We start from the raw sequence: 11,280 nt of genomic DNA, 5'->3' as shown, positions 1-11,280 counted from the left end.
GGGGGTCCGTCCCCTTCCCCCGCCTCTGATGTCTCCGGTTGGGCTGAACTTTCTTTGGGAGGAGGGTTGGAGGGAGAGAACTCAGCCTAAAATCGTGGGGAGGGGTAAGCGAAGAACTTCGGTAGCCTGTAGTGGACCTCAGGCACAGATCGTTGGATTCCTTGCTTTTCTAGTATCGGTTAGAGCTGACGAGGTGGATGTGGACGGGACCGTGGAAGATGACTTGGGTAAAAGCAGGGAGGGGTCTCGGACAGATGACGAAGTTGTTCAGAGGTTAGTACCTGAGGTTCTGGGTAAGTTACTTCTGGAACGCTAAGACTTTCTCTTGCTTTTGAAGGATCAGTTCGAGCATCAGTAATGCCTAAAGCCTCAGAAGTAGGAGGGGAACACCATTCAAAAGAGAGATCTAGTCAGCTGGGAGAAATAAGATATTTGTGGAAAAGACTGCTTTCTTCGAAATAGAAATGAGCCTGAGAATTTGGATTCAGAAATATTCAACTTATTTTTGTCTAATATCAGTAGCTGTATAAAACCCAATACTTTAATAGGGGCTTACTCTTGCACGTAGTAAATGGTGCCAGTTTGGTGCCCATTGATGAAATAGCTTTATGTCCATGAACTGCCTCACCTTCTGCAAGGCATACCACATGCTGAGGATTACAGTGGTTTTAACATACCTATGTTCTTCGCTGAATTTCTTTTCAAGGAAAAAGTCTTACTGGCAAACGTGTACTTTAACCTTAATCTAAAACTTGAGTGATACAGTTGAGGATAACTACTCTTGCCCTTACCTAATGTGATAATGTAACTTTTGGACTGTGTCAGTGATTAAGGGTCTTAGTGTTGTTCTAACTAGACTATTCTTGCTGTTGCTGGATGATAAAATTAATAATGCTGTTTGTGGACAAGACTACTTGACAGGTTTTCGTTGTCCCAACAGAGAGGAAGAATCTATCCAACTAGATGGCCTAAATGCATCCCAGATCAAAGAAATCAGAGAAAAAGCTGAGAAGTTTGCCTTTCAAGCAGAAGTGAACAGAATGATGAAACTCATTATCAATTCTTTATACAAAAATAAAGAGGTTAGTGCCTGTATCAGTAGAACATGTTAGAACTGTTTGTCTGTGTGCTGGAATTTGTGACTACTGGTTTGTGTTTCAGATTTTCCTGAGGGAACTTATTTCAAATGCTTCGGATGCTTTAGATAAGATACGGTTAATATCCTTAACTGATGAAAGTGCTCTGGCTGGTAATGAGGAACTTACAGTCAAAATCAAGGTAAGAAGCGTTAGGTACAATCATGTCTCACAGAGGAGTGGTGAGAGGAATGTAGAAAGATCGTGTGTCATTAAATCAATTTTTGGCTTAGTACTGATGCGAATACAAACTAGGAGCGCATCAGGACCCTTAGAATTTCGATTTATCAAAGGCTGCTCTTTTAATGGTGAAAATATATTTCTGATTCCACAGAAAGTAACTGAAGTATTGAAATACTTCAGAGGTAGGTCTTCCTCATTTCTGTAGTACTGCAGATTTGATTAATCGTAGCCAGACATGTTTGAATTTGGATAGCTGTTATGCAACTTACCACTTTTCTGTGGCCGTGTTTTAAGAGTCAAAGTGAAGTCAAATTGTATCTTCTTTTTTTTTTTCCAGTGTGATAAAGAGAAGAACATGCTTCATGTTACAGATACAGGTATTGGCATGACAAAAGAGGAGTTAGTTAAAAACCTGGGTACTATTGCAAAATCTGGTACAAGTGAATTCTTAAACAAGATGACTGAAATGCAGGATGATAGCCAGTCAACATCTGAGTTAATCGGCCAGTTTGGTGTTGGCTTTTATTCTGCTTTCTTAGTAGCAGACAGAGTTATTGTCACATCAAAACACAACAATGATACTCAACATATTTGGGAGTCAGATTCAAATGAATTCTCTGTGATTGATGACCCAAGAGGAAACACTTTAGGACGTGGCACAACCATAACGTAAGTATTAAGTTTCTTTGGATTTGAAAGAAAATAGTTGTGTGGGTACACTTTGTTCACTGGAATACATGGATGATTTTAGCATTGTGACTTTCGTATTGCTTGATGCTTGTAATACAGGTTTTTTCAGTTTAGTAGAAACATGCAAACTACTAACTGCATCCAAAATAAATGTGGAGTGATAATGTAGTTTGTTTCAGATTCCAGTAGATGAACTAAGAACACCATGAGTATCTTGACTGCTAACTGTCAGCGAGTAATTCCAGACAGTTCAGCTGCCTGCAGTGGTTCAATTCCTCTACATGATTCTTGCCTGCTGAAACCTATACAGGGGCTTTAGAGCTTCCTCTTGGAAACTGGCTGCTATTTATATACCAGTGAGACTGGTATATAAAATCTCAAAACTAGAGGTAGTTTGACAGTTCTATTTTCATTGCTTTCAGGAGCAGATAAATGTGTTTGGTCTAGGTTTAGAGGACTTCTTCCTGAACAAGGCACTTAGTATGAAAAAATTCGTCTGAGTACTCTAGTTCCAAGTAAAGCCAGTGAGAGTGTATCAAGGTCCTGATAACTATCAATATGATTTGAGGTTTTCATTTAGACTTCTGGATATTGTGTTCTGCCCTAGTTGTTGAACGCATTGACCCTTCCTTCTCATTGGAGCAGTTTAGTAGGGATTATATTTTTAAGAAATACTGGGAGCTGAACTAATAAAAGGTCATTTGTATAACTTTGAATCGCTATAGCTACAACAGTAGGAAAATGCATCTTCTTCTGTAAAACTGTTTTCAAATACTTGTCCAGAACACTGAAGTTTTTTGTTTGTTTTCTTTAGCCTTGTCTTGAAGGAGGAAGCATCTGATTATCTTGAGCTGGATACTGTGAAAAATCTAGTAAAGAAATACTCACAGTTCATAAACTTCCCCATATATGTGTGGAGCAGCAAGGTAAGTATATTTAACTGAGCATTGCACACTATGAGCTTTGGTTGTGAAAACTGTCTGGCCAGATCTTTGAGGAAGGATGAAGGCCTACTATAGAACTCCTACTTGTAATTTCTAAAATTTTTCTGTTCCTGACTCTTCTGGCTAGTATTTTACTAGTTACTACTTCTCCAGAAGTTAGTGTGTTGCTAAAATCACAAACTTTCAAGGAACTTGGGTTTATTCTGACTCAAAGAACTTCACCAAAGGAGAAAGACTGTGATAATTGCTAAGAAAGATCTTTCTTCTACTGGCTTTTGTAGCTGAAAGCTTTGGTAAGCTCTCAAGCAGAGCCATGGTTAGGTGCCTTTCTGAAAATAGGGCAGTGTCTTAACTTCTAGGCCTGTTCTTCTGGTGTTTTCTTGGTGTAGCACTAACTTAAAATCACCCAAGTGTCTGATGAGCATTATATGTAAAGCTAAGTGTAAAGCTATTAAATACTTAAATTTGAGTACGGTGACCTCTCAGTGTATTGAAGGAAAGCATGTATTAATGAAAAATGCAACTAAAAAACGTAGCTACCTATAGAGAAATGTTTGTGATGGGCACATAGCACAAGTTAAACTAGTGCTCTGAGAGATTAAGCTGTTCAAGAGAATACTAGAATGTGTCTGGTAGGAAGCCAAGCAGTCCAAGTCCCTACTTTCAGTTGTCTCTTTAGACAGAGACTGTTGAAGAACCCATTGAAGAGGAGGAAGCAAAGGAGAAAGAAGAAACAGATGATGATGAAGCTGCAGTTGAAGAGGAAGAGGAAGAAAAGAAACCAAAAACTAAGAAGGTAGGCTTTGTTAGACTTGAGGTTTTGTACTTTATGTCAGATAGCTCACTAATTTTCATAGCTAGTCTTCCAGAGGTGCACTTCAGTAGCGTGTGCTTTCAAACAGCAATCCTGTTTAAGTGCAGTCAGACATACGGTCAGGAAAGAAGACTGTAAATAAAACACAGTTGATTGAAGTCAGGCAAATGACTGACAATAGCCTTGTGAGACAGTGGTCCTGGAACTAATTATAAGTACTTGAGTGAACTGCTTGAAATGGTAGTGGTCTTCAGTAATCTGACACTGACTAGTTTAAATTGAGTATACTCTACTGGAAAGCTTTTTTCAGAGTTGCAGTAGAACAGATGTACTGATGCTTAGTGACTGTGTTAAATGTACATAGGACATATTGAGTATACTCTACTGGAAAGCTTTTTTGAGAGTTGCAGTAGAACAGACGTACTGATGCTTAGTGAATGTGTTAAATGTACATAGGACACACTGTAGTGTAGACTTAGGTTTTGTTCCTGTGTTACACTGATGTGTATACTTGAATGAGAATATCCACGCCATTGCATAATGTATTTTGTAAATTAGAAAAAGCATGTATTTTTGACGTGCTATTTTAGGACTTTGGCTCAGTGGAGTGTCTTTAACTGGCTTAACCTTTCTGAATATGAGCCAGCGGTGTGCCCAGGTGGCCAAGAAGGCCAACAGCATCCTGGCCTGTATCAGAAACAGTGTGACCAGCAGGACTAGGGAAGTGATCATCCCTTTGTACTCCATGCTGGTGAGGCCGCACCTCAAATACTGCGTTAAGTTTTGGGCCCCTCACTACAGGAAGGACATTGAGCTGCTGGAGCGTGTCCAGAGAAGGGCAACAAAGCTGGTAAAGGGCTTGGAGAAAAAGCCTTACGAGGAGCAGCTGAGCGAGCTGGGGTTGTTTAGTCTGGAGAAAAGGAGGCTGAGGGGAGACCTGATCGCCCTCTACAGCTACCTGAAAGGAGGTTGTAGTGAGGTGGAGGTTGGTCTCTTCTCCCCGGTAACTAGCGATAGGACAAGAAACGGTCTCAAGTTGCGATAGGACAAGAAACTGTCTCAAGTTGCGGCAGGGTCGACATTAGAAAGAACTTCACTGTTAGAGTTGTTAAGCATTGGAATGAGCTCCTCAGGGAGGTAGTGGAGTCACCATCCCTGGAGGCGTTCATGAAAACGTTTAGATGTGGTGCTTCAAGACATGGTTTGGTGGGCATGGTGGCACAGGTATATGGTTGGACTTGATGATCTTTGAGGTCTCTTCCGACCATAATGATTCTATGATTCTAACCTGAAGTAAAGAACGAGTCTTTATTATACTATTATGTTTACATATGTAGGTTGAAAAGACCGTCTGGGATTGGGAGCTCATGAATGACATAAAACCAATCTGGCAGAGACCATCTAAAGAAGTTGAAGAAGATGAATATAAAGCTTTTTACAAAACCTTTTCCAAGGTAAGTTCTGAGCCTCAAGATTGTTCCAAAGCAAGAGGTTTGCTGTAGTATCTCTTGCGGTGTAAACAAAACTCAGTGCTTGTAGGATGGGCTCTTTCTGAAGAATTGATTAATTGCTGTCAATAGATAGACTGAATTGCAGAGAGCCTAGGAAGTATAGCATCTCAGTCAGGAGTTAATCTTTTTTCCAGAGGGAAGGTACTGCCATCCAAGTGTTGAGTGGCCTGGGTTTGAGAAGTAAGATGTTCTGGCTTACACTGAGCTTACTGATGTGTATAAATGTTGACAGGGAAATTTTTATTTAATCTGAGAGTGGTGGTGCTTGTGTTGTACATGATGGAAGAAGGAGGAAGATACAGCTTTTCGAAACAACATTGTCTTTATGTGTAAATACAGTGTAATGTGTTACTTGGGAGTCTCTTAACTGTGCTGTGATGATACTGTACTGGTTACTGTGCTATTAGTGACGACTTAGTGGTTGGTTTCTTAAAAAAAAAAAAAAAAACAAACCACAAACAATGAAACTAGTAGGTCCTGAGGTTACTTCTATTTGTATGTGAGTAACTTGGCTGAATCTGCAACTTTTGTCTCCGTAATAGGTTCTAACAAAGCATGGTTAGATAGTTTAATTGTAAAATAATTGCACTTACTTGGCAAACTGATGTTATTACTGGAAATGTATTAACTCACTGATATTTTCCCCATGTCAATTAAAAGAATTCTGTCTTCACAGGAACATGATGACCCAATGGCTTACATCCACTTCACTGCTGAAGGGGAAGTAACTTTCAAATCCATCTTGTTTGTTCCTAATTCTGCTCCACGTGGCCTGTTTGATGAATATGGATCCAAAAAAAGTGATTTCATTAAGGTAGGACAAGCAAGTGTGTGGGTATGGTTTCGTGTCTTAAAAAAAAAAACCCTAAACATAACCTGGCTGCTGTTTCCTCTTGTAATTCAGCTGTATGTTCGAAGAGTGTTCATCACTGATGACTTCCATGACATGATGCCCAAATATCTTAACTTCGTTAAGGGTGTTGTAAGTATTATAAGTCTTACTTGCATTTCTTTTTTTTATCTTCAAATACTCTTAGCTATACTTACAAAGTTTCTTCCTCAATTAGGTGGATTCTGATGATCTCCCTTTGAATGTGTCTCGTGAAACACTTCAGCAGCATAAATTGTTAAAGGTAAGCTAATTGATCCTAAATTCCTTCATTCTGTAAGCACGTGATAGTAGCAAGATCTAGAAGAATAATAGCTTGATTAATTTTACTTCATATAAGGAGTGTGAAATTAAAGTATAGGAAACCCATGCGTTGCTGTTTTCAGACTACCTCTGTTAACTTCAAATCAGGGACACCTAAGTGTATTGAATCAATCCTTTGCAGCAGGGTTGAATTGAGGGTTCCTCCAAGTACTTATTGTTACACCTTGGTATTGCTGCTTTTCTAGGTGATCAGAAAGAAACTTGTTCGCAAAACTCTTGATATGATCAAGAAAATTGCTGAAGAAAAATACAATGACACATTCTGGAAAGAGTTTGGTACTAATGTAAAGCTTGGAGTTATTGAGGATCACTCCAATCGTACACGACTGGCTAAACTTCTTCGCTTCCAGTCTTCTCATCATGAAAGTAACCTCACAAGCCTTGACCAGTATGTGGAAAGAATGAAAGAGAAGCAAGACAAAATTTATTTCATGGCAGGTGCCAGCAGAAAGGAGGTATGTGACTGTGGAACAAGGAGGGAAGGGGAAAAAATATTACAGCTCCTAGTTATAGTAGTACCATAAACATTGTAAACTGTATTTGCTATAAATGTGGAGACTCCATGCATATGTTACTACTGCAATTCAGTTTTCCTTGTTACCAGCATTTGTCAAATAGTTGTACAGATTTCAGTAGCTGCTTATTCCAATGCACTTAAACTGGCATCTGATCTGTTTTGACATCTTAGGCCGAGTCCTCACCATTTGTTGAACGTCTTCTGAAAAAGGGCTATGAAGTGATCTATCTGACTGAACCTGTAGATGAATACTGTATTCAGGCTCTGCCAGAGTTTGATGGCAAGAGGTTTCAGAATGTAGCAAAGGAAGGAGTTAAGTTTGAAGAAAGTGAAAAGTCTAAGGAGAGTCGGGAAGCCTTGGAAAAGGAATTTGAGCCGCTCTTAAACTGGATGAAAGACAAAGCTCTAAAAGACAAGGTAATATGTTATGCTATACGTAATGCTTACTTGTAAATGCTGTTGTACTTGCTGCAACACACCTTGCAGATGCTTTGAGGATACACTTTACAGTAACTTTTCTGTCTTTCTATGTGTAAGTAAACATGTTTAATACCTTTATTTCAGGAAGGTAATGAGTTAGAACGTCATCTTAGAGCCTTCAGGAAATATTGAAGTGACAGGAAACTTCAGTTACTTTATACTATTAGCTCTGTGAACTAATGTTAAGCCTTTTTTTTCTACAGATTGAAAAAGCTGTGCTCTCTCAACGTTTAACCCAATCTCCATGTGCTCTTGTGGCTAGTCAGTATGGATGGTCTGGTAACATGGAAAGAATCATGAAGGCTCAAGCTTACCAAACTGGGAAGGATATATCTACAAAGTAAGCTTTCAGTCATGTAGCAGCAGGTGTGAAATGTAGTTGATGGCTTCCTTTGCTTAGTGTGGGCACACCAAGCTTCCATCTGGTTCAGATGATCATTTGTATTTTTAATCACTTATAAGCAAGTTGCAGTCTCTATCATAGTCTTATGTTGTTATTTCAAAGCCTGGAATGTAAAACTGCCTGATGAGCAAGACTCAGCAGTGGCATTTGCTATTTGTCATTTGGTGACAAGAGAAGATGAACTGTCTTAGTAACTTGAATGTTTGTTTAGAGTTAAGCTAGTATTAAAAGTGAGGCCGGAAGAGGAATATGCTTGTTACTGGGGCTGTAATCGGTATTCATGGGTTTAAAGATGTAGTTGGGTCCTGTACTTCAAAGCTTAGTGATGCAACTTCTGTTCTTTTCAGTTACTATGCGAGCCAAAAGAAGACATTTGAAATTAACCCCAGACACCCACTGATCAAGGACATGCTGAGGCGAGTCAAGGTAAACAAGTAACAGTAGTGAAACACTGACTACTTGGCTGCATACAACCTAGTTAAGTTCTGTTTGTTTTTTTTTTTTTAAATGCTCTTCCACATTAGGAAAATGAAGATGACAAAACCGTTTCAGACCTTGCAGTGGTATTGTTTGAAACTGCAACTTTGAGATCAGGATATATGTTACCAGACACCAAGGAATATGGAGACAGAATAGAAAGGATGCTTCGTTTAAGTTTAAACATTGACCTGGATGCAAAGGTTAGTTTGCCTTCAACTTGAGCTGATAATATAGACTTATTGCTGCTACATCTTAACAAGCAGTACTTGATAGACTGGCATAAAATGAGATGTATAAAATGAAATGTATCCAGCTTCCTATGCTTAGATGGGCCACCAGGGTGGGAAACTGATGAGTCTGTACTTCATGCTCATTTCCTCCCTTCCAGTCTTCTTTCCAGTTGCTTGGGATTCTGCTCGTTCATTACGCTGCTCAAGTATTGTCCTGTTCTCAGTTAAGTGGTGGTTCTATGGGAGTAAATTAGGGGCCAAAGGCACATGTGCCCATCTCATTAATGGAGAAATTCCTAAGTGGGTATAAGTAATATGTGTTCTCATAATGCTGTGCAACTTGCAGCGAGAATCTTGCTGGAGGAGGCATGGTAGTGTGTCGATGCTAAACAGAGCTTGCTTTCTCCCTCAGGTAGCTTGGGGCAAATGTTAGGAACTGATAGCAAGTACTTCCAAAGCCTGTATTTAGCTAGTCCACAACTAGTAAACATCCTAAGCAACTAAAGCAAATTGTTTGTGGTCTTACTACAGGTGGAGGAGGAACCTGAAGAGCCTGAAGATGCAGCTGAGGAGGCAGAGCAAGATGAAGAGGAGGTGGATGCTGATGCTGAAGACAGTGAAACACAGAAGGTAAGGTTTCAAGTTTGATTCTCTTCTTACCGGTATTTATGTGCGTTTTTGTGGTGCTTCATGGCAACAAACTTGTACACTTTGCCTTTCATGACACTAGTTTTTAGTGTGAAGTTTTCCAGGCTTTTCTTGGAGGGGAAAAAAAACTGCAGTAGAAATGACATTTCATTCCTTACTGAACTATATTGTAAGAGGAAAACACTTGGATATGTTCAAAGTTGGAGCTCAATTAAGCTTAAGAGGTTGTAACAGAGTGTCCTATGGCAAGAAAACAGCAGTGAATCCTCTACAGTAGACTTAATGTTATCTATTAGATTTCCACAGCTTGTGGGCAATAACATCAACAAATCTCGAGTTTGAAAGAGTATAGTTTGCAACTCTGTATTGCAAGCATTTCAACAACACCACTTCTAAACAGTGCAACTATTTTGTGAAGTCAGCCTTCACTTAGGTAATGTTTGCAATTTTAATGGTGTCTTGATGGATATGCTCAACTCCTCCAATACCACATTTTCTTGGTAACATTAACTTGTAAAGCTGTTATGAGGTCCCAACTGGACCTGCTTTCTCAGGTTGCTTTTGGAAGAGTCCTGCAAGATGACATCATGACTAACGGAATGTTAGAGATGTACTTGCCTACTATTAAATGTCAGATTACCTAAGAATAAATTAGAGGAACAGTGCTTATTGTACTATAGCAACTTAATTTTGGTGCCATTACTGTTGCATTTACACAGCATTATAACCTGCAATGACAGTAATATATTATAAAGGAGCAAAGTTATGTTCCATTTGTTGGATTAGCACACTTTCAGATTAAGGTTTCTGACTTCTGACTGGAAAGCAGATGTGCTTCCTAGATCTGCAATCAAGTAGAATAGGGCTATTAATAGCACTAAATACTGTGCCTGAAGGATAGCTTAAAGTATTAAAGATGAAATGGTACGCTAGATCTACTGTTAATGTTTGAGCAGACTGAAAATTTTTTTTACTTTTAATAGCAAAGCTTAACATGCCATCATTTGAGCCAAGTTTGACTTTAATACCTCCTTTAAGAGTTGTATTACTTAGTGCTTTAGAAAACATCAGCAGTAGTTAGGTTCAGTTCTTGTGGAACAGCTCTTGTAACACTTTCCACTTTCAAAAAGCAAGATTCTGATTCTCTCTTTGTCTCCACAGGAATCCACAGATGTGAAAGATGAACTGTAAGCTGCACTCAACTACTGTCCTGCATTGGGGGGTTAAGAGGGAATGTGAGTTTAGATTGTTTTGGTTTTTTCCACTGTAAAATGTTGAGGGATTGTATGGGGTTTAAGGGTCAAGGAGGATTTTTTTTTTAAGTTCACTTTTCTAAAAACATTCCTCATGAATGTAAATTTGTATTATTTAACTGACTTGGTGTAAAATCTTGTCATGTACAAAATAAAATGTTCCCAAACACCACTAACTCTAAATTTATACCTAGTAAGCTCATGTTGTGGGCTGGCACAAAGAAAGAGATTGTCTTGAGTGTTCAGGTCCTTTGTACAACAGGCAGTTTGCAGTCCGTGTGCCTTTCCCCGCTGGCACAGCGACACGTAACTGTGTAGCATATGCCTATGGTTGGTTTTGTGTTAACAAACCTGCTCTGCTGTTTAGATAAAATACACCTGGTATTTGAGAGCTGTACTGAACTTGCTAGTTGAAATAAGCATTGAAGAAGTTACGTATCAACTGATGTCTGAGTATTTAAAATGGCAGCTTGTATTGGAGTATATGTGACTTGACTCCACTGTACAGAGTAGGCAGTGGTAGCTTTTATAGCTGAGATGAGGGGAGGGGAAGGGGGGACACGACACTCTCACTAAATATGTGAACAGCAACAACAACCAGAAGTGGCTTGCTGCCTGTGAGCTTATACCATCTTCCATGGTATTTGGTAACCCTGCCTTTGACTTGTGTAGCTACAGCAGTCCTCCTTCCTACAGTTTTTTTTAAAGGTGGAAGCTCTTGTCTCTTAGAGTTACTCCTTAATGCTGCTGTTTCTAAACTCTTTCACTCTTGCTTGAT

At 39.3% G+C, this 11,280-nt stretch overlaps 1 protein-coding gene across 1 annotated transcript; it reads left to right on the top strand.

Moving 5' to 3' along the window:
* Window positions 1-173: 173 nt before the first annotated feature.
* On the top strand, window positions 174-10,675 carry HSP90B1 (heat shock protein 90kDa beta (Grp94), member 1; the record flags this gene model as incomplete). Its single annotated transcript, XM_009702565.1, has 17 exons — window positions 174-273; window positions 941-1,082; window positions 1,162-1,278; window positions 1,657-1,988; window positions 2,824-2,935; window positions 3,633-3,749; window positions 5,105-5,221; window positions 5,955-6,092; window positions 6,183-6,260; window positions 6,346-6,411; window positions 6,677-6,946; window positions 7,180-7,425; window positions 7,692-7,828; window positions 8,239-8,317; window positions 8,416-8,571; window positions 9,133-9,231; window positions 10,411-10,675. Coding segments are annotated over 17 exons (2,336 nt in total), but the record flags the coding sequence as incomplete, so codon positions are not given.
* Between the last annotated feature and the right edge of the window lie 605 nt (window positions 10,676-11,280).

Source organism: Cariama cristata, unplaced genomic scaffold (assembly GCF_000690535.1).
Source record: "Cariama cristata isolate BGI_N322 unplaced genomic scaffold, ASM69053v1 scaffold19640, whole genome shotgun sequence".
In the NCBI taxonomy this organism is placed as follows: domain Eukaryota; kingdom Metazoa; phylum Chordata; class Aves; order Cariamiformes; family Cariamidae; genus Cariama; species Cariama cristata.
This window is presented reverse-complemented; position numbering and strand designations above follow the sequence as displayed.